The sequence below is a fragment of the Lissotriton helveticus genome, chromosome 1_1 (genome assembly GCF_964261635.1).
Source record: "Lissotriton helveticus chromosome 1_1, aLisHel1.1, whole genome shotgun sequence".
NCBI lineage: Eukaryota > Metazoa > Chordata > Amphibia > Caudata > Salamandridae > Lissotriton > Lissotriton helveticus.
Genome location: NC_136057.1, coordinates 417,816,932 through 417,839,598, shown reverse-complemented (window position 1 = coordinate 417,839,598; position 22,667 = coordinate 417,816,932). Strand labels below are relative to the sequence as shown.

Below are 22,667 nucleotides of genomic sequence, written 5' to 3'. Positions count from 1 at the left end.
TTGTGTCGGGTTGGCCAAACAAATGCAAAGCCCTAGAGACAGAAATCCAACCCTATTGGAACGTGCGAGATGACCTTTCTGTGGAAGAGAAATTCATCCTAAAGTCAGGCAAGTTGGTTCCTCCGGAGGGCCTAAGGAATCAAGTGATTGAACTGGCCCACGAGGGCCACCTAGGTCGCAGCCTCAGCAAAGCAAGATTACGGTCGGAATATTGGTTTCCATCAATGGATCGAGACATGGAGGACAAAGTACGTGATTGCTATGCCTGTAGTCTTAGCGACAAGTCGAAAGTAACAAAGCACGCACCTTTGAGCCCGGTGGAAGTCCCAAATGCACCCTGGGACAAGCTTGGTTTCGACATTGCAGGACCCATTCAAGGTAAAGGTCCTCAGGATTGGTACTTGCTGGTGTTAATCGATTATTACTCTAACTGGATAACACACAAGGTGGTACACAATGTCAATACAAAGTCTCTCATCTATTTCTCGAGGTAGGTGTTTTCAAGAGAAGGTATTCCCTCCACGATGGTGACGGACAATGGCGTACAATTGGTCTCAGAAGAGATGAAAGAGTTTCTAAAAGACTGCTCCATTGCCCATGTCCGTACACCATTATACTGTCCCAAAGCCAGTGGGAAAGTGGAGAGAGCCAACCGCATGATGAAAGAATGCATACAACTGGCCAGCAAGGCGGGAAAAAATATTGAAGAAGCAATCAGGGACATGTTATGGGCATACCATACGACGCCCATTTCTACAACAGGGCATTCTCCATTTGAGTTGCTGAGAGGGAGGAAAGCCGGATCGAAGTTATCTCCCAATTGGATGGGAAGGAAGCTAGCTGGGGAGATCGATCAGGAGGAGAGAAGGAAGAAGATCGAAAATAAACAAAAAAAATACAAAGAATGGTAAGATAATAAGTGGGGTGCCAAGGAGAGGGTCCTCAAGCAAGGACAGAGTGTCTACATCAGGAAACCAGAGAAACTAGGAAAAAGTGGTGACAAGTACTATGCCCCATGTAAAATCAAGGAAGTGAAGAAGAATGTAGTCGTCATGGAAGATGGTAAAATGTGGAGTCAAGACCAGGTCGTACCTGTCAGAGGAGGGGATCTCAAGTCAGGGGAAGACAGGTCAGAGGAAGGTGACATCGGGAAGCATAAGGGGCAGAATAGGAAAAGCTTTAGACAAAGATACTCTCCGCACTGGCACAGACAGTATAGCATGACTTGATGTGTTTCTTTTGTCTGTACCCCATGGCATGGAGGATTGTGGTCTTTTGCGCAAGACCTTGCATTACTGTGACTAGGGCCCACCGAGGCTCTGTATCTTACCCCCCTCCCTCACTCTTATCATCCTTCCCTACGCCCCCCTTTTCATCCTTCTCTTGTTCTCCACCTTTATTGTTTTCCCTAGGGAGGATGATGTGTTGTAACCTATATTTAGATCATTCCACCTTCCCCCTCAAACCCCCCTTCCTTCACCCAGCACTTGGTACGGTCCTTGAACTGTCAGGTGAAGGCTGTATTGGAATGTTGATGATTCTGCCTCACTAAGGCACCGACAAGCAGGGGGCATCGTTACTTCCAGTCAACTACTTGTGGACCCATATTTACTACACCCACCCTTCCTTCTGCCTGCCCAGAATGCCTGGACCCAAGGTGCACATTATTCCTATTTGGAGGGTTGGATGATTAAGACCTTATCTTTGGTTAATTGATAAGCAGGCACCTATGTGACTCACTTGCATTATAGATTTTCTCAGTGACAATTATTGAATACCACGTAACACATAACCCCCCCACGTAACCCAGAGTAAGGGTAAGGATTCTCACTTTATCGATCCTGATGAAACACCATGGATCCCTCCTGGACCACTGAGGCGTGAAACATATCGACCCATACACATTGATAGATTGCCATTCTCCATTAGGAGAAGTTCACAAACTACACACACTTTTTATCCCTACCAAGGGGAACCCGGATTAAGTATAACTTTGTGGTACCCCTCAAGTAGTTTTAATTCACGTCTTCAATAATCTCCCACACACCCGCACTCACCATCACAGCTTGGTTCTACTTAAAAGATCTCTGCTAAAGAGCTCTCTCGCGGGGCCCGTGGGGTATTATAGCACCGACCCCTCAATAAACTAAGCACGATGATGAAGCATGACACCTTCACCGGAGTGTGAGGGCATCACTTCATAATAAGGAAGGCCCTCCATCACATACCTGAACTGAGATACAGCACCACAAGAACAGTTACACCCTTATTACTGTCATAGTTGATCTTGGGAGCAAGGGTTCTAGACCTCTATTGAGCTCCTTGTCCCCCCTTCTTATTGATATTTATGTAGTCCTGCAAGACTACATCTGACATGTTCAATTGGTTTATAGTAATTTTTTGCAAAGGTAGTAAAATTAGACCAATCAGCGGCCCTCAGAATGTCCTCCAGTCTGCTACCCTTCCAAAAGGATTGACTAGCTATAGCTCCTCCCATAGAATGAGCTTGAAATCTCTGGAGGTCAACGCACGTTGATTGCATAGTCCATTTAACCCATCTCGCAATTGTAGGAGATGTTGCCGTTCTAAAGGGTTTCACAAAGGAGATCAGAAGCTCGTCTGTACCATCAGGACAAAGTTCGCTAGTATTGGAATCATACTCTTTCATACAATTAACGACACACAATTGCTTGCAGGAGTCATATTTTGGGTAAAATATAGTGTTGGACATTGTTTTTGTTCTTTTAACCATCTCAAAATTTACCCCAAAGCCGTCATAAACTCTGTTACTTACCTCTAAAGCCCTGAGATTCGATAATGTCTGGCAGGATATTAGACAGAGCAAGGAAGCTAGCTTCATAGAAAGTCTCTTGAGATCTAAATATTTATTACTTGGCCATGAAGACAACAACTTCAGGACAAAATTAACATCCCAAAGGGTCCCATACTTAGGTCTAGGGAGTCTCCTTAATAATCTTAAAAACCCTACAGACCATGACATTTTTCCCAACACTTCTACCGTTCACTAGAGCATGTCCACCCGAAACTGCAGACCTATAGCAATTAATCGTTCTATAGCTAAGACCCTTATTGAACTGCTTGACCCAAAAATTCACCACTTCAACAATAGGGGCCTCCAAGGAAACCAGGTCCCTCTCAAATCGCCAACGTACCCATGTACTCTAAATTCCTTTGTATCTACTGGGGGTTCCAGGAGCCCAGGACTCCTCCAGGAGTTCCTCAGCTTATCTAGAAATGCCTGACATTTCCCAAGATCTCCTGATATTCTCCAGGCAAGATGGTTCAAAGTACCTGCCAGAATTAGAGGATGTTGTCTTCCATCAATTTCTCTTAAAAGTTCTTGCTCAGCAGGAATTAAAAAGGGTATGTTACAAGCTAGCTCTAGGGTCAATGGAAACCATGCCCAGGATGGCCAAAATGGAGTTAACACAAGTGAGCATCTCTCCTGTCTGACCTTCTGAAGAGCCCTCTGAATCACCGTAAATGGTGGAAAGGTGTAAGCATGAGTTCCCTTCCAAAGTTGTAGAAAAGCTTTCACTGTCAGAGCACCCGGGTCTGATACCCAGCTGAAGTACCTCTTCAGCTGAAATGTCAGTCTGCTTACAAAGAGATCTAATTTCAAAGGGCCCCATACCTGGGACAGACTTCTTAAGTAGATCTTGTTCAACTTCCAGTGGCTGTAATCCCTTAAGAACCTTGAGTTCCAGGCTGCTAACACTTTGTATTCCCCGGGAAGTACTCTGCTCTCAGTCTGATGCTGTGCTCCAAACAAAACATCCAAAGTCTCTTGGCTAAATCTGAAAGGTCAGAGGATCTTGTACCCCCAACTGATTTATGTATGCTATGGCAGAAACATTGCCAATTTTCATAAGAATGGCTCTGCTTGCAAACGGTGTTTGAAGCTCATAAGAGCGTAAAGACCTGCAGTCAATTTCAGATAATTTATGTGATGCAATCTTACCATGTGAGACCAGACACCCCAACCATGAAGACTTGCATCTGACTCCAGAATAAATTCTGAAGGAACAACCAAAGAGTGCCCATCCATTCCTGGCATACAGATTCCCCAGCCACCAAATCAACTCTAACCTGGCCTCCTGATCTAGGTGAACCCAGTCTTCATACCACAAGCCCCCTCGAAGACCCTTTGCCTTCACTCACTGTAAAGAATGATAGTGTAAAGAGCCTGGAAGAATTGCCTGAATGGCAGGAGAGAGGAGGCCCAGAAGTCTGGTAAGCTCTCTCAAGGTTAAGGAATCGCTTTTCCATACATACGTTATCTCCTTCTGAATCTTGGAAATCTTCTTTAATGGTAAAAGAAGAACCACCTTCACTGTATCTATAGTGAAGCCTAAAATCTCTAGGGATCTGGCGGGAGTAAGAATGGACTTCTCCTGGTTTATTATTAAACCTAACATTCCAGAAGAGTTATCACTGTATTCAAATCTCTCGGACATTGGTACATAATTAGAATATCGTACAGGTATATAATCATACGTACTCCCCTCTCTCTGATGTAAGCACCAACCACTCTCATTACTTTGGTAAAGCACCAAGGTGCTGAAGAGAGACTAAAGGGGAGTGCTTGGAACTGGTGGAGATGGCCTTGCCAAGTGAATTGGAGATAGCATTGGCAGTACTGGGCCATAGGGATGGTTCAATAGGCATCTTTCAGGTTTAGCTTTACCAGCCAATCCTTCTCTAACAACATATCTCTGAGAAGGTGGATCCCTTCAATGTTAAGTTATGTTATGTTAAGTGGGATTTGTAAAGCGCGCTGACACCATGGGTTTCCTGGCGCTGTAGGACAGAGGTGAGGCTGAGGACGGATGAAGCGGGGTTTAGCAAGGTGGGGGAAAAAGGAAGGTTTTGAGCAGTTTCCTGAAATGAAGGAGGGAGCTACTGGATTTGATGGTCAGGGGCAGAGGATTCCAGAATTTAGGGGCCAGGAGGGCGAACCGACGGCCACCGAATTTGTTGGTTTCGGTTTTGGGGACAGCAAGCAGGTTGAGGTGAGCTGAGCGGAGGTTGCGAGTAGGGCGGTGTGGGTTGATGAGTGAGGTCAGGAAAGCGGGGCTGGTACAGTGGAAGGTTTTGAACGTGAGGCAGCCTAGCTTAAAGGCCGCCCTCTGTTCTATAGGCAGCCAGTGCAGCTTGTGCAGTAGGGGTTTAGCCGACTGCCATTTGGGGGTTTTGTAGACATGAAGTGTCTGTAAACAAGATACCTGTTTAGGTTCCTTAGATTTATCACAGGTCACCACCCCTTGTCATTTTCCACAAGGAACAGCACGCTTACAAATACCTTGCACGCTAAGTGTACTTCCACTTTTGCGCCTTTCTGTAGCATAGAATTAATTCCTTCTTCTACCACTTTCTGCTAGTCTAAAGGTAAATCTAGGTTTCTTGGTGAAACAGTCTGATGGGGGATCTCTAGAAACTCTATTTTGAAACCTTGAATGGTTTCCAAAATCCATGGGTCTTGTGTATTGTTTCCCAGACCTCAGGAAAAAAACCTGAGATGCCCTCCACTCTTCTCGGGGAATAAGAAACAAGAGAAATCTTTGTACTCACTCTGGAAACTTGTTCAACCTTAACCACATGATCTGGATCCTCTCGCGCAGAAGGCTCGTCCTCTTTGCGGGTAGAAGGAAAATGAAGCACTAGACTGAGAACCTCTACCAAATCCTCTTTGTCTAAATTGGGTCATGTTGGAGCCCCGGCTGGCAGGAAGGCCCCTCCTGCCGGCCTGACCAAAAACTCAGCGGTTAAAAACCCTTCTCATGCTGGATTGAGCCTTGTCAAGGGTTGTGAACCTAGCCACATACTTTCCCTGAGTTTTGATCATATCCTCCCCAAAGAGGAGGCCCTTAGGATTCACTGAGGGTTCCTTCTCAGCAAGGTCTCCCAGTTTTGAACTAATTTTGGATAATAAGACCCTATGTCCCTCTGCGATGAGGTCAGCATTGACCTTGTCCAGAAGGACCAAGGCCCTTTGACTCCAACCCTTGAGGAGTTTTATATCTACAGGGATCTCACTGATGTAGGCTTCCTCTGCCAGATCTATTATTCTAACGAGGGGACCTAACACATCAAGAAGTCGATCCTGACATACATTAAGGGACCTTTTCATGATCCCTGCCAAGTTTAAAAAGAAAAGTAATAAGCTCCGGATTGAGGTTAGGCGTTACACATACTTTTTCGTGGATCACAGGTCTTGAGCATTCAGCTCTAGGAATATTACGAGCCTCCTTTTCCAGGGAGTGTCTGATCCATAGCCTGATGAACCTATCTACGTAATCCTGGGGCTACAACTCTGCACTTCTGGGGTGCCTGATATTGTGAGTGGAAAACATATTTTGCCCCATTGGGTCCTTCACTTTCCCCTTGGAAGTAGATGAAGCCTCATCTTCTGTAAGATGGTCATCCACATCAATGACCCTTGGTCTAGGTCAAAGATATATTCATCCAGTAGCCACTCATTCAGAAGTTCTTCTCCCCCTGTTGTGTATCGATTTAGATCCCGTATGAATTTCCCGATTCATGCCCTTATATAGGTATAATTCACATTACCCTTATATAGGCACAGAAATCCAGTCCTTATTTAGGCATAGTCCATGCTACCTAAATACAGGCATGGCTGCTTCCATCCGTTCATCTACGTCACAACGAGTTCTTAGAAAGCCATTAGGGACTTCCCCTTGCTTGGATATTGATTTCTCTAAGAACTCATTTATTATGCATGAACATCTATTCCTTAGGGGTTAATTCATGATGTTCATATGCCCGACTCTTACCTAAATACTGGCATTTCTACCCACCTTCAAGGTATAAATATACCTTCACTTGCTATGGCAAAGCACGGTGTGGTTCGGTGCAGTTCGACTACCTACTTGCACGACGCAGCTCGCCTCAGCAAGTACCGAAGGAAGCCAACTCCCCAGCTGACGCACTGACTAGACGCTGTCATCCTCCTGCCGAGAATAAAGCTCCAGTGTTTCTGTCTCCCCTTGCGGGGTGTTGGGAAATCGAGTCCAGAGAAAGAGATACCAACCTCTCTCATTCTAAGGTATGGAGCTGATTAGAACCTAGAGAAATCTTTGGCCATTCTTGGCAGAACTAACACCTATGCTAAGGCAGCACCTACTTCTTCCCTAGTAATAGACCTAGGTTAGGTACACTGGGGTAGGCGTATTGTAGAAGCACCAGTTGAGTATTTTAGCCTGTGTTTTTAGTGTATGTATTTTTATATATGTCAGAGCAACAGACAATGCTATTACAGTATTATTTTATATTACTGTTTACGCTGTACGCATTATACTTCGCATTCTGTCTAAGGATTGTAGCAGTTCATATCTCTTGCATGAGAAATAACACTGTTCAATAAACCCCTTTTATTGAAATGCATGTCTCTCTATTTCTATGCAACCCTGACTGAGTGAAATAGTTATCTATTGTTTCCACGACTCTGAAGATATTGTTCCGACTCTAAGGGAAACAAAGTTGTCATGTTTATGCGGTTGTCAGAAACTAATCCCTTCTTCTTTATTCGAGAAAGTTTTTAGTGACCTCTGAGTTAGCTGGCACACACAATTAAGTTTAATATACTCGATAGAGACATACTGACCTCAGTCCTATGACAAATCTATAGTGTATGTTATTCCAATGTGCAGAGCTTATTAGGGATATAGGAACTACACTACACCCTGTTAGTATCTTGTATGCCAATCTGAGCATCTGAACTAAGCGTGCCGGTTCCGACACCTTTAAAATCTGCGCTGCATACAACACCCAAATGTCTTTGAGGCGCTTAGACCTACTGATTTCATGGAGATGCTAAGACCTCCTGTGTATTTTGAGGTGCTTGGACCTCCTGTCATACTTAGGGAAGAAGACTTCTCCATGTGTTTTGTCTTTTTCACTCTCTTGACCCCTTTTACACCGCAGTCAGATTCTCCCCCTGAAGCTGAACCATAATCACCCTTTTTATCAGAGACAGGTGGTCTCTTATTACTCATAACATGCTCTAGGGTCTCACGTACCCAAGAACGCATCCGTTGCTGTATTAGTCTTTTTATCAGGACCTATATATATATATTGCTTTTATAAGGAAGGGAAGAAAGTGTGCTTAGTCAAAATTAAGAATTTATATTTAGAAGGCAACTCCCTCATAAAACCTATGGCTCCCTTGGGAACCTTAAATAATCAGGCAAAAGATAACTAAAGGTAGAAGAAAGCAGTGCCCTCATGAAAAGGGGGGGCAAGGATACTCAAAACTAAAACAATATCAAATGTGCTAAAGAAAAACGTTGAGACGAGAGAAGGGTAAGACAGCTGATCGCGGAGGCACTGCAACTGTCACCTGATATTGTGACATCACAGTGTCTGTCCGTCGATCAGCTGCATCCTATTAACAAAACAAAGCCTGAGGACAGCTGCGGTGGGCGAGTTGTAGCCGTTGCCCAGCGCTTTCCTCTCATTTAATTTCCCTGATGCGTTGTACGGAAGAGACGCATCAGGTATCAAACTCCCTTTAATCAAAAAAATAGTTATGTGGGGCGTGGCTAGCAGCCGATGATGGCGGCAGCATAAGGGACAGGCTCCGTAGTTAAGGCGGCCTCTCCGACGATCCGGCAAGTGATCCGACAAAATTTTTCATCCCCGCAGGAGGGAACCAGAGCCCAGGACCGGGCGGAGCAAACGGCGGCGAGCGGTGCCTAAATCCGCTGTCTGGGAGCCGACGGCCGTGACAGCAGCAGACAGGCCCACAGGAACGAAGCAGACCGGGGACTGCCCTAACGGCCGTGCCCGACAGGAAGTGGAGATACTCCGGGGGACCCTCGCCGGAAGTGCCCCTGCTCGTTGAGGGAGTGCGGCGATCCGGAGAGTGCCCCCAGCTGTTCCCCTCGGATCGCCACCGGAGACACGGACTTGGTGTGTGCTCACCTCTCCCTTCACCCCGGTAGCCACGTCAGGCACAGCGGCCCGGTGAGAGGGAAGATTGCGGACTGTGGAAGGGAGCCGCCATTTCACGCAGTGGGGGCCGCTGCTCGTCAGGCGCGAATTGGACACTGACCGAGAGCTCTGGCCCAGGCGGTGTGAGACGCGGTGGGAGCGGAGGGGGGGCACTCCTACAAGGGCCGAACGACTGGGTGTCCACTGACCGGGCGCAGGGATCATCTAATCCTCCAAGATAAAAGGCTCGGTGGACGTGCCTGTCAGCCGCTCACATCCTAAGCCGACCTTCACCAGTGGGGCCAACAACTCGGAGCGGAGACAGACACCCCCCCCCCCGAATATACCGGGACCTTTGCTCAAACACGCGGAACCGGGACTTGGAGGTACGGGGCATGTGACACGCCTCAGGCACTGGTCCCGTGGGGCGACGTGAAGGGGGACTGTTGCCACAGCAGCACGCTGAGATCTACCACTCGAGGAGCAGCGCGCCCTGACCTGGGGGTAGAGGAGTGCGACGCCGCACTCGGCATAACTTCGCCCAGAGGGGGGATCAATCCGCCTGTGGCCTACCCACGTCCTTTGGAACTGAGGCGGCGAAGGCTTGTTTGGCACCCCCTGCACGGTGCCACACACGGACAACCCTATACAAGTCACTTCAGGCCCTGCGCTGGAATTGGTAGGCGGCGCGCCTCCTGCTGAGAACAGCTGGGTGCAACCACCACTGTAGAACGGATCTCATCCTATAGACCTCGACGGGCGCAAAAGAGACTTTGTGGATCTGCAGACCTTGGCTCGCTGACCCCCCTGGACGGTGGTGGAGTGCCCTGCCTGACCACGACTTAAGGCGACGAACTCAACACACAACATCGATAGCAGGAGGAGGCGATCCCCTGGGTCAGGAGTACCTGAAGACCGCGAAAGCCGCAGGCATGGCGGGGAGGGGACAAAAGTCTGGCACTACGCAGACCCGAATAGACCGCTACGCTTGCGACAAATCAACCACCTCCCCGATCACGGGGTTGGGGACGGCCGGGAAAACCACGGAAGCGTCAGGAGGCAAGAAGGCGACGCTGGACGATGTGATGCAGGCCTTGGCACATCTACATACTACAGTGGGTTCGATTTCCACCGATGTAACACTGCTCAGGGCAGACTTCCATAAAATGACGGAGAAGGTAAACGCCATGGAAGTGGTAACAAATCCCTAGTGAGGGACGTGTCTGACCTTCAGCAGGCGGTGGAGAAGTTGGCGACAGACAACAAGGTTCTACGGGAGAAACTCGACGAGCAGGAGGGACGCTCTAGGTGGAACAACATCCGCATTATTGGCGTGCCGAAGTCGGAAGGCACGAGAGCCATGGACCTGTACGTTGAAAGCCTGATTACGAACGAACTTAAACCGAAGGGACTGTCTGCCTTCTTTTCTGTGGAGAGGGCGCACCGCGTGCCAGGGGGCCAACCTAAACCGGGGGCGACCCCACGACCAATTGTTGCCCGGAGGTTCAATTTCCGGGACCGGGATGCCATCCTGCAGGCAGCACGGTCGTCCCCCCCTATTAGACTACAAAACTCCACTGTGGCTTTCTTCCCAGACTACACGGCGGATGTCGCACGCAGGAGAAGAACCTTCTTCGAAGTAAAGAAAGAACTTAGGGCAAGAGAACTCCCATATTCAATGCTCTTCCCGGCTAGGTTGCGGGTTGTTGCAGAAAATAGAACATGGTTCTTCGATACCCCGGAATCCGTGCGAGAATGGCTGGAGGGATGGCGAACGGACACGCACCCTCGGAGATCTAACCGGCACCAGAAAGATCGTGCCACCGGACGCCTTCAGGAATCCCAAGCATCAGGTGGGGGAACGGAGAGAGACACACCTTTAAGAGAAGACGTGGGTGAAGAAGACGTTGAGGAACAATGACTTCCAAGATATACCGGTTGTCGGTCCCATTTTACGGAACGCCTAAGGCCCGCCACTGGACACTGGGCGCTGGACCTCCGGGGAAGAGACTGAGGGGCTGCTGACTTCGGAGAGTCCTTTACCCCAGCACGCAAGTAAACTGTTGTGGGAATGGGACATGCACTCTGCTAAGTTGGGGGGGCGGGCAGTTTCGAGTCCGTATAGCAGGGGGGCAGGGAGGGGGGCGTTTAAGGGAAGGGGAAGGGTTCATGTTCGGGACCAGTTGGTCCTCAAGGTTCAATGCTTGACTCACACTCACACTATGTACTACGGCACTATCAACACACAATGTCACAAGACTCGCGTGCAGGAACACGAAAGTAGGCATGCTGGCTCTAAGCCTGCATTGCTCCTTCACAGACACACTGCCAAATGCAAGAAGCGCTGGGCTAACCCCCACATCAGTACTTCCCAAGGGATACGAGAGGGAATGAATCCAGAGACATTACTTGGGCCACATGACAAGCCACCGCCATGGCCAGGATAGATAGCCTCGCCCCAATAACCCCACTACAAATCATGTCATGGAACGTTAGGGGACTGGGCGATAAGATCAAAAGAGGCCTGGTTATGCAAGGAATTAAGAGGTTGGGTCCTGCCCTGGTCCTGATACAGGAGACACACTTAGTGGGTACGGCCACACGGGCGATGGATAGACGGGGCTACCGCATGATTGCACACGCGGAATTCACCTCGGGATCCCGCGGTACTGGCATACTGCTACGAACATCCTCCCAATACATTGTGAAGTCCACCAAGACGGACGATCAGGGCCGCTTCGCGGCGGTTCAAGGCCAGTGGGAAGGCAGGCCATTGAATGTGGTGTCGGTCTATATCCCGCCGGCGCTGCACGCCGTGGCGCTGCCAGACCTTGGCAGGTTCCTCTTGAGTCTCCCTGACGGAGACTTAATCATTGGGGGAGACTTTAACACAATACTGCATAACACTCTTGACAGATTCCCACTACGAACGCACACAGGAGGTCCCAGTAAGCTTCATAGTTTTCTGGAAGCACAAGGGTTGATGGATGTGTGGCGCCTGTTACATCCAGAACAACAGCAATACACCTATTACTCGGCTACACACAATAGCCTCTCACGGATAGATTACTTCCTCACATTAGGGAACGCTCTTCTTACCATAGACGAAGCGCAGATACAACCGAGGGGTATTTCGGACCATTCACCGATTACTTTGACTGTGTCTAGTTTAGGGAAAACGCGCAAGAGGGTCTATCCAATCTTTCCAGGGTATCTTAAGATTCCATCTATTAGTACGGAATTAAAGAAAGCTACCTGATATTATTTTGAAGAAAATCGGGCTTCGGTACAATCGCCTTCAATACTATGGGAGGCTTATAAAACAGTATTCAGAGGGCAAGCCATTGCAGCAATCACGCACCATAAGAGAACGCAGGGGAGGGAAGCTTCAGAACTGGAACTAGATGTAGAAAGGGCCAACACTGCCCATATGGCCGATCCATCGGATGACACACTACACTCACTGCAATTGCATCAACGTCGCCTCGACGACCACCTGAGGCAATTAACCTTGGCAGATATTGCAGCCACCAAACACAGGGTGTACGATATTGGGGATAAAGCTAGCAAACTCTTGGCATGGCTCGATAGAAAACAGGGGGGTAACAGGAATATTTTGCAAATTACGGACTCACATGGGACAGTGCATACCAGGCCGGAAGACATTGTCGAAGTATTGGCCGATTACTTTTCTGAGGTATATACCCCCACGGTACTTGTGACCGAGGAAGAGGCTCGGGAGGCTCTGAATCATGTCTCCGTACCTACACTGACGGAGGAGGCGGCAAAAGACCTTGATGCCGCTCTGACAACTGATGAAATGCACTCCACTCGGGCAAGGCTCTAGGCCCAAATGGGATGCCCATTGAATGGTTGAATGCCCATAATCCGTTTGTGAGATATCTAGTAAGTTGTTTGCTTCAAGAAAACTGGTCAGCTGCCTATTGACCAGTTTTTCTAGTACTTTAGATAAATAGGGTAGCTGAGATATGGGTCTGTAATTGGCTGGATTATTGATGTCTAGGCCTGCTTTTTTTAGAAGAGGGGTAACTGTGGCGTTCTTCCAGCTGATTGGGAATTCCGCAGCTTCTAGTGAGTGGTTCAGCACTTGAGTCACTGCTGGGCAAATTATTGGGATAAGTTGCTGAAAAATATGGTGGGGACAAGGGTCCAGAGGGGAGCCAGATTTAATTTCTAGCATAGCTTTGCCCACTTCGTCTTCCGAGAATGGGCCAAAACTGGAACAACAAGATTGAGCGAAGGGTGGCTCGTGGTCCTCCGAGCCATCCGATTCGGGGATGGAAAATGACGAGTAGATCTTATCTATTTTCTCACAGAAAAAGTCGTTCATTTTATCGCAGCCTAATTGTGAGGGAGTCAGATTTGATGAGAGACTGGTAGGACTGCATAGTTCTTTTACTATTTTAAAAAGCTCTTTAGACGAGTCTTTATTTTCTGTTATTCTGCGAGAGAAGTAATCCTTCTTTGCTTTCCTAATGGCTTTGGTGTATTGTGTGAGTTCTTTTTTATATGCCATTTTAGTCTCTTGAGTTCTTGTTAATCTCCATTTATGTTCGAGCAGTGTACATTTTCTTTTTGAAGCCTTTAGTTCTGGCCCGTACCAGTTTTCTGACGTGGTACGCCTGGGTTTGGAGTTGAGGCGACGCACTGAGCAATGTTCAAGTGCCTTCATGATATGGTTCTGAAGCCTATCTATTACTTCGTTGGTGCTTGTTTAGGAGTACATGAAGTGTTGCTGAAAGGTTTCTACGTTAAAGTTAGCCCAACTCCTCCTTTGGGTCCCTGCTGGATAAGAGGGTCTGGTGTTTTTAACAGGTAGGCGGATATTGAACTCGATCATGGAGTGATCCGTCCATGCCAATGACTTTATCCCTTTGATGAGGATAGGATTTATATTAGAGAACATCAGGTCTAGAATATGTCCAGCCGTGTGTGTTGGTTGTTTAATTCTCTGGGACAACTGTAGGATTTCCATATTCTCTACCAACTGTTTGGCAAGGGGGTATTACTGTCGTCATAGTGAATATTGAAGTCCCCTAGGAGCAATAGATTTTTGTTGTGAATACAGACTGGCATGACTTGCTTGTCTTGGAGAATGCACCTATAGCAAGGGTATGAAGCACCTATAGCAAGGGTATGAAGCTTACATCCTTCCAGGTAATGCCAAATAGCCCTGGAGCGACCAGCACGATATTTAATCTGTGACTTTCGCCAACCTCGAGGAGACATCCTGGGATGCTTGCCATGCATTCTGTGGGAAAACGACAGAGAGAGCAACACTGGGTTCACCATAAGATGCCAGGCAAGCCTCCTCTGTCACACCCAACATCTTTGGGCCGAGTGCCCATCCACCCAGTATTTCAGAAGCACAGTGAGGCGAGAGTCCAGAGGCCATCTTCTGAGTGGCCTCTGAAGCAGAAGAGGAGTAAATGCAAGAACTCGCTGTGAGGTAGAGGCCAACCCACACCCGGGCTTCAAATCCAGAGTCAAGCCAACAACAGCATAAACCCTCGGATTTGGCTCCTCTGAGTAGCACATTCCAGACTAGAGAGACAGGTTTGTCATCATTCCTCGAGTCTGTATGAACTGCAAGGCCTGAGAAACACCCACTCAGAGCCACAATCGACACAGAAAGCCACATCATTTCTGCCTTCATAATTGCTGTTAAAGCCCCTTTTGATATCATGATCGGACACTTCAGAGAGGTCGATCTTCGAAAAACTCTCTGAGGTCCTCGATGACCTGCAAAATAGCTGTTGATTAATCCGGACCCTGGCCACAATCTCTCCAAGCTCTTCCTCCTCTCTGAGAGGCAGGTGTCCATGATCCGCATTCTGGGAGCACCAACGTGGGCAAGGCAGCCCCGGTACTCAGGTGTCCTGAAGACGTCAGGTGAAGCTGGACCTTCTCACTTGGCATGTGTGCCGGCTCAGACACCTAGAACGAATAGAGCTGAACCTCACAATCTGGCACTTGAGTTCCTAGAGTTTAGCTACCTCAAACATCCAGAGGAGTGCTTGCTTATCTTACAATGGGCACACAAACCTAGCTACTACTTGTGTTTGTTTTCATTTAATTTATAACTTTATTTCGATTTGAATAATATCACAAAAGTTAAAACATATACAAAATATATAATAAAAACAGTGACAGGGCTACTCATGGTAAATTACATTGATTGATACAGTGTCTGTAATTTCGCACCTTAATTGATATTTAAAAATTGTTGTAATTAAATAATTTAAAAGCATTAAGCGTTAAAAAAAAACATGTTTGTAGACATATATTTGGCTCACAGCATTTACAAGGGTACAATTCGTCTAGCAGGATAATACAGGATGGTAAGTCAAAAGCCACAAGACTTTGCTAGAAATGAGCCTTTGCCTCTGCCTCTTCTCTTTCCATCGAAGCACCCATACCCATCCTAGATATTTTGCTACTGCTACCACAACCGGAACAGCCACAGAGGTTTTAAGGATTCGAAGGGCCTCAAGGCTAGACCTAATACCCATATTAACACAGGTTGATTTCAGCCACATCGTTCTTGGTTTATTGTAAGCGGGACAAGCGAAAAAAATGTGACCTACTGTTTCTATAATGTCCACGCAAAACGGACAGCGGCTGGATTGTGTATTGGCCCACTTGCTTGTAAAGTTGTTGGTGGGGAGGGTTCCCACTCTGAACTGGTGTAATAACTTCCTATCGCGGGTCGATGAAATATTATCCCAATACACCTCAAATTTGGGCTCCAGCTTAGAATCTAAAAAGACACTAGAAAGGGAGGTGCCAGAGGAGGTCTGGATGTGTTTCATGTTGACCATAGCCCAATAGACAGCCTTAAACTCAGGTTTTGATGGAAATGTACTGTCCGCTGGTGATGACCACAAATGGACCAAACCCATATCTGACAGTATGCCAACAGGTCAGCCGGCATGCCCAATTTTGCTAATATGCTCCACATCTTATTGCGTGGGTCCAAGTCAAATGCAGATTTGAGGTCCACAAACGCTGCATAGATGGTACCCCTCCCTATAGTCACAGTGAGCTAATATAACAGGATGAACCTCATGACCTGGTCCACAGTGCTTATACATTGCCTGAAACCTGCCTGTAGATTGGACAAGATGGCAGATTCCTCAAGCCAGACCTAGATTCTGCACAACACAACCCTTGCGATAACCTTTTGAATACAATCTATTAGGCTATGGGCCTATAATTGGCCGGTAACGACCGATCCCCTTTTTTAAAAATGGGCAAAATCACTGCTCCTGCCCAGGTACAGGGTAAGCGAGCTCCTTTGGCAATGGCATTAGCCAGGAGCTGGATGTATTCGGCCCATAATCCTGTGTATTTGAGGAACAGATCAGCGGGGATACAGTCGAGCCCCGGCGCCCTACCCTTTGGGACCCGAAGCAGAGCATTTTCAACTTCCTTCTTAGTAATCTGAAGAACAGGGCTTTCTATTGGTATTCCCGTGAAGACACTGGTTACAGAGTCACTAGTGAATTTACCTCCGAAATAGGAGACCCACTGCTGCAGCTCCACATGGTTTGATGGGACACTAGCCGGAGCGCCATTGCCCCACTTCACCAGGTGCAGGAACGAGGTCATATCTCTCCTGGTGCTTGCTTCCAGCAGGGCAACCCAATGCTCCTCGTCTCAATCTCTTTTGGCTGCTACTTGCGCCGCCTTGTAAGAAAGCCTACTTTTATTTATTAATGCCCTATGTTTAGACCTTATAGCCTCTGCTAACAATCTGTAGGCTGTCCGACAGGATGAATTATACCATTCTGCTGCTTTAGGTCGTGCTGGTTGGTTAGATTTTTTATTTTTAGTAATAAAATACATTTTAAGATCATTAAAAAGGAGCTCATGGACATCTACTTCTCTATCGCTCTGTGCTTCTTGTGCTGCCTCTGCCTGGAGTCTAACTATCGCTCTAGATACCAGCATATTCATGTGGGTCACACTCTTGGCATTACACGCCACCTTAGACTATTTATGGTGACGAGTATAATTGCTTCTACATGTTCAAGGTTACCTGCCATACCCGCTACTAGGGTGGAATTATGGAAGCGCAACGAAAGAAGCAAGGGATTGTGATCACTTTCAATACGGACAATTACCTCCATGTCTAATAGGGACGGCCAGAGTTCTTTGCTTAACAAAAAAAAGTCTATACGACTTGCACATAGCCCACTTGTGAATGTTGCCATCCCAGTTTTGTCCGAATTAGCTGTAGTACGGCTGTTTGCTGCTCTCACCCCATGTTCCATACAGAAAATGTTCAATTGTAATGCAGCACTAGACCATTTTTTGATAACGGGGAGATCCAGTGAGGGAATAGACCACAACTCATCCTCTTCTGCACTGAAGTGCATGTCGTAGATATCTAGAGGTTCGTATGTACAGTTGAAGTCTCCGGCTATAAGAACCAGATCTTCCCCTTGGTTCTTGGTCAAAAAAGAATCTAAAATAGCGACCGTTTCCGAAGCTTTGCCACCCTGATTTTCCCTGGAGTAGACATTAATGAGTAAAATACCTGGGAGATTTCCATTGTACAGCTTAATAATAAGGAGGTCCCTGGATTCAATGGAAATCTCCTCCAGCTTAAGTTGGAGGGACTGCCTTACCCATGTTGTCAAACCCCCTTTGGGCCGACCACGCATTCCCTGTTCTGCAGATTTTGAAAATTTGAAATAACCTGGACGAAAAACTTTCTCTGTGGCCCAGGTCTCCTGCATGAAAACAATATCCTGCGCTTCTATAAATGAGGACCATTCACTAGAAGCAGTTTAACTTGCTAGGCCCGCTATATTCCAGGAAATCAGTTTAGGGACTGAATTTTCAATATCTCTTGATAAAAAACTTAGTCCACACCCTGGTGAAGAATGATTTGTATCATTCCCATGGCTGAGCTCTACTGAGTTACAAGAACTAATCAGAGGCACCGTAAAACCGGGAGATGGTAGTTGATTATGAATAGTAGACATACCCTGTAAAAACAGAGAGGAAGCAACTCCAAGTATTGAGTCTTGTACTATTACACCCTTTCCCAAATCAGACTGCGTAGGGGGGTTATGCTGTGCTGAAAGGTAACCCACTCAGTCAATCTATATCCTCTAAACTAGTAAATGAGTCAAATCTATTGTAAACGGGCACATTATAATCAAGACAAATCTAGGCCTGATTTAAGAGCGGGTGCTAAAGTGTTACGATAGAAAAACCCAAGAGGCATTATAGAAATGCCATCCCTGTTCAGATGCCTAGCCCCTGCCCTTTCTAGGATCGCCCTTACAAGGTGCGGGGACCCAAAGTTCAAGACCACACAATCACCACTACACACTTTAGGTGACATGCCTACCCACGGGGTTCTACATATCATCTTGAACTCTTGGAAAAGATGCGTACCCAAAACAGTTCTGTTGTGTAGTAGATGGAGGGCCTTGTTTTTAAGGGATGACCAGTGTTCCACAGAGGTTGTGTTAAGTGATGGAACATTGGTAAGAATGACCGTATCCGGTGTGGATTCCGGTGGTAACTTTAGGGAATCCCTCCTAAATGACAAATCCACCCCCGAGTTTATTGGGTCACTACCCTCTATATACTCTGTCGGGGTCCTTGCCCGCACTGCTATAGGTTGAGAATTTATCAAATTAGCTGTAGAAGTACGGACTATTTTGGTTGTGGTAGCTCCATCGTCTAAAGTAGAAGAGGGTTTGGGACATACTGTTACTGGTCTAATCTCCTTAGGCACATTTGCACCCTCGATACTAGGTAGTTGTTTAGGGAAAGAGGTATGTTTCTCAATTAGCTTGAGCCTTGCTTCAATATCTGATAGTTTGCTTAATATAGGCTCAAGCAGAGTCGCAAACCTCTTCTCCAGTTTTCCAAGGATATGAACTACTTGGTCTTCCACAGTTTGACTTGGAAGGGCATGGACATAGGTGCCCGGCAGGCTGGAAATGTTGCCTGTGATTGGCAGTGTAGAACTATTTTTCTTCGCCCTAGGAGCCCCTCTCGTTTTAGCTATTTTATTAGCTTGTAAAGTTGCTGTTGGTAGAGTAGCAGCTTTCCTTTTTTTACTTGGAATAACACAATCCTTTTCCTTCTCCTGTACTAAGAATTGCTTACAGGTACAAACCTGTCTAGGAGGCGTAGGGGTGGGAGTTGTGGGGTTGGGAACTTGGTGTACTACCACTTCGACTTCAATTGGTAGGGACGTCTCATCGTCCTGGAAACTACCTTCTAAGGTTGAAACAATGGGTAACGGGGGATTAACCATGGGATCTACGGGCAGGGCAAAACAAGGTTCCATTGATAATCTCCTTGTGTTTGTTATGTCGTGGAAGAGATTCATGCACTACTTTATCTCTAAATAGTTAGACCCTTGTAAGGTCTCGGTACATGAGACTCTGCTACCTCCGAGATCTATACACAGCATGCCATGGTTACACTTCATATGCTTACAGCTCACTGCAGTTGTAGTGTGCTTACATAAGAGACACTACTTATTAATATTCAAAGTCCCTGTCATTAAGGCTTTTATGGAAGGTCTCAAAAGGGTTATACCTCCCAAAATGCCCACTGACCCATGGGGAATCTGAATGTGGTCTTCAGATAACTCACGGGCCCACCTTTCGAACCACTAAACTCATGCGACCTGAAGATTTTTTCTTGGAAGATTGCTTTCTTAATCACAATCGCCTCCCTCAGACTTCTCGATAAGCTCCAAGCTCTTACAGTATAAGGACTATTCATCTTCCTACACAAGAATAGGCTAGCCCTTTGGCCAACCCCAAGTTTCTATCAAAAGGTTGTCTTACCTTTTCACATGAACCAAGCCATTGAGCTGGCCTTCTTCATCCCACAACCAGAATCTTTAGTGGAAAGGTCATCCGAGATGTTAAGAGCTTGTTCACGTATAAAACTAAACTTTTTTGTAAGTCCAATCTGCGTTTTGGGGTCTTGCCAAACCCCACATGGCCCACCCCATCTCTAAACTGGGTATTGCGAGATAGATTGTCAAGACTTCTTATGCTAAGGCCAAGCACACACTCCCCTTGCACCCTAAGGCCCACTACACAGGTAAGAATGGTGCCACTTTGGCTTTCCTGGGTAACATCCCTATAACAGATATCTCCAAGCCTGCCACTTGGTCAGCCCCACACATGTTAACCAAGCACTACTATATTGTAGCTTGTCAACAGGCTTTAGCTGTCGTAAGAACACTATTCTAAACATCTACACGATCTGCTTGCCAGGCACCACTTTGGGGCTGGAACTGCTGTTCAGTCCAAGCAGAGTATATGTATCTACAGCATACATGCTACACCCGCAAAATGTTACTCTATCAACAACTGTTTAGAGCTGTAGATTCACATGCACCTACACTTTTCCCCGGAAGCCAGTGATGATCACAGATGTTTTTCCAACATTACTTCCGTTTACAATGCACAGCACACACTGTATTCAACACAGCTCTCCACTTGCTCTATTCGCCTGCTGAGCTGAAAGCATTCTGAGGTGGAGCCCACGTCCTGGTACATTGTGGTTGAGTAACAACAGAAAAACAAGTTGCAAATGTCTGGGCCCAACACTAGACGTCAGGAGCATGCAGAACATGTGAATCTATAGTACCACATATTACAAACAGATGTCTGCATCTTAGGTGATAATATATCCGTGTGTCAATATGAAATGTGAACTATTTTCTACATGTTATGATTGCTTGATTTTCTTCAGTCATATACTAGGTACCGTGTTTTATTAAATTGGGTTGAATTTTTGGGAATAAATCTTTAGTGCCTAGTGTGCTACGTTTACTTTTTATAGTTTTGTGGCAGTATCTATAGGTAAAAACAAAGAAGACGTGAGGCACTGCGTGAAATGAGATTGCCTTATTATCACTTAGAATACAGTAGCACAGTACATGGAGTACTAAAGTTTGCAGACATTTGCTGCTGGATTAAGTAACTCCAAAGTAAATATGTTCGGTGGATGCAAGGTAGTGGAATGTAGAAAGAAATCGCATTGTGGAAGTTGTGGTGCAACATCTTGACTATTCCACGAGGCTGAAAAAGAGTTACAGCTTGCAGGATCACCAGATTTGACAATCGTCTGCAAACTAATAATAATTTGTATTTTCCCTTCTTTTTATTGTAGATTCAGATGCCCGCAGCTCCACCTCCAGTCACTCCCCTGCAGAGTCCCCTTGCTACAGTAATCCTTCAGATGACTGCTCAGACATGGAGGTTAACTCGAGCCACAGCAGAAACTCAGCATTCTCGTTTCTTGATCACACCTACTGGAAAAGGTGGATAAATAGCAGCACACTTGCCAAGCAGTAAATATTTATTTATTACGGCATTTATTTATTTTTTAAGGCATGTTGTAATGCTTTGTGTGCTATCTTTAGCATGCTTCAAAGGGCTGACATAGACATATACAGTTAAATGAGTGGAAGGGGAGAGCTTTGAGTCGGGAAGCAGTCGGAATAACGTGGACTCAGCCAGCATGTTCTGCCAATGCAAGCGCTACCATGCTTGCCTTAACCACGCATATGCATGGTTAAGGCTGTGCGCAGTCTAGCTACTGCTGGGCGGCAGCAGGAAGGATCAGGGGAGCCAGAAGACGCTGTGAGGTAAGTGGGGCTGGAGCTGGTGCCGGTTTTGGGGGTAGTTTTAAGGGCTGGGTGGTCGAGTATGTTTTTAGAGCTGAGGGGAGCGAGTACGTTTTCAGGGCAGGGGATTCGGGTACGTTTTTATTAGTTTACAGGGCTGGGGTGGGTCGGGGTCGTTTTCAGGACTGGGGGCAGGCGGAGGAGTTTTCAGGGCTGGGGGGGTGGGGTAGTTTTCAGGTCTTGGGGGGTCGGGGTAGTTTTTAAGGCTTAAGGGAGGGCGGGGTCGTTTTTAGAGCTGTTAGGTAGGGGGTTGGTTTTTAGGAGGGAGGGGGTAGTTTTAGGTATCAGGGCGGGGCTTGAGCCGTTTTAGAGGTCCGGGTTGGGCGCAGGGATTGGGGTAGTTTTTAGGGCTTTAGGGGAGGGCGGGGTAGTTTTTAGGACTGGGGCAGGGACTTTTTTGGACTCGGAGGGGAAAGGTTTGGTTTTCAGGAGGAAGGGGGTAGTTTTAGGACGCAGGGCAGGGGCAGTGGTCGGAGGGGGTGAGACGTAGCTGTCAAGTCTTAACCACGGATATGTCTTTGCCATACATGACTCATATATCGTTGTAAAGGCTTGTGTGGTGAAGGCATATATGTGGTTAAGTCTTACGTGGTTGAGACCGTGTGGAGCCGGCATGCATGATAAACGCATTTGTGGTTCCATCACACAACCCTTTGAGTCCAATTGAGTGGTCATTAACTATGTGTCTGAAATTCATTAGTCACGGTTCTTGCTGTGTGTCTATTCAGTTGATGACAAATATGAAAAGTATACTTTTCAGGCATGTGCTTAACTTCTTGCGGTTAGGTTCAACTCTAAGTTTGGGGTTGAGTGTGTTCCAAATTGTCAGTGTTACCACACCCTCGGACCTGTCTCAGTGTCTCATCTACTTGAATAATTGTGGATTTATCTGATTGGATGACATTGAGTGAAAGTCTCTTGCTGGAGTATAGTGAGGTGTCAATTTCTGCAAGTATGCAGGACCTTTTCCCCAGTAAGCATTGTGAACAAT

At 46.8% G+C, this 22,667-nt stretch overlaps 1 protein-coding gene across 1 annotated transcript in view; it reads left to right on the top strand.

Moving 5' to 3' along the window:
• Positions 1–22,667, top strand: part of SINHCAF (SIN3-HDAC complex associated factor) — a 154,151-nt gene that overhangs the window by 81,616 nt on the left and 49,868 nt on the right. The window contains 2 exon segments of the mRNA XM_078647470.1: positions 1,211–1,213; positions 21,160–21,310. Coding sequence (XP_078503596.1) covers positions 1,211–1,213; positions 21,160–21,310 — 154 coding nt within the window.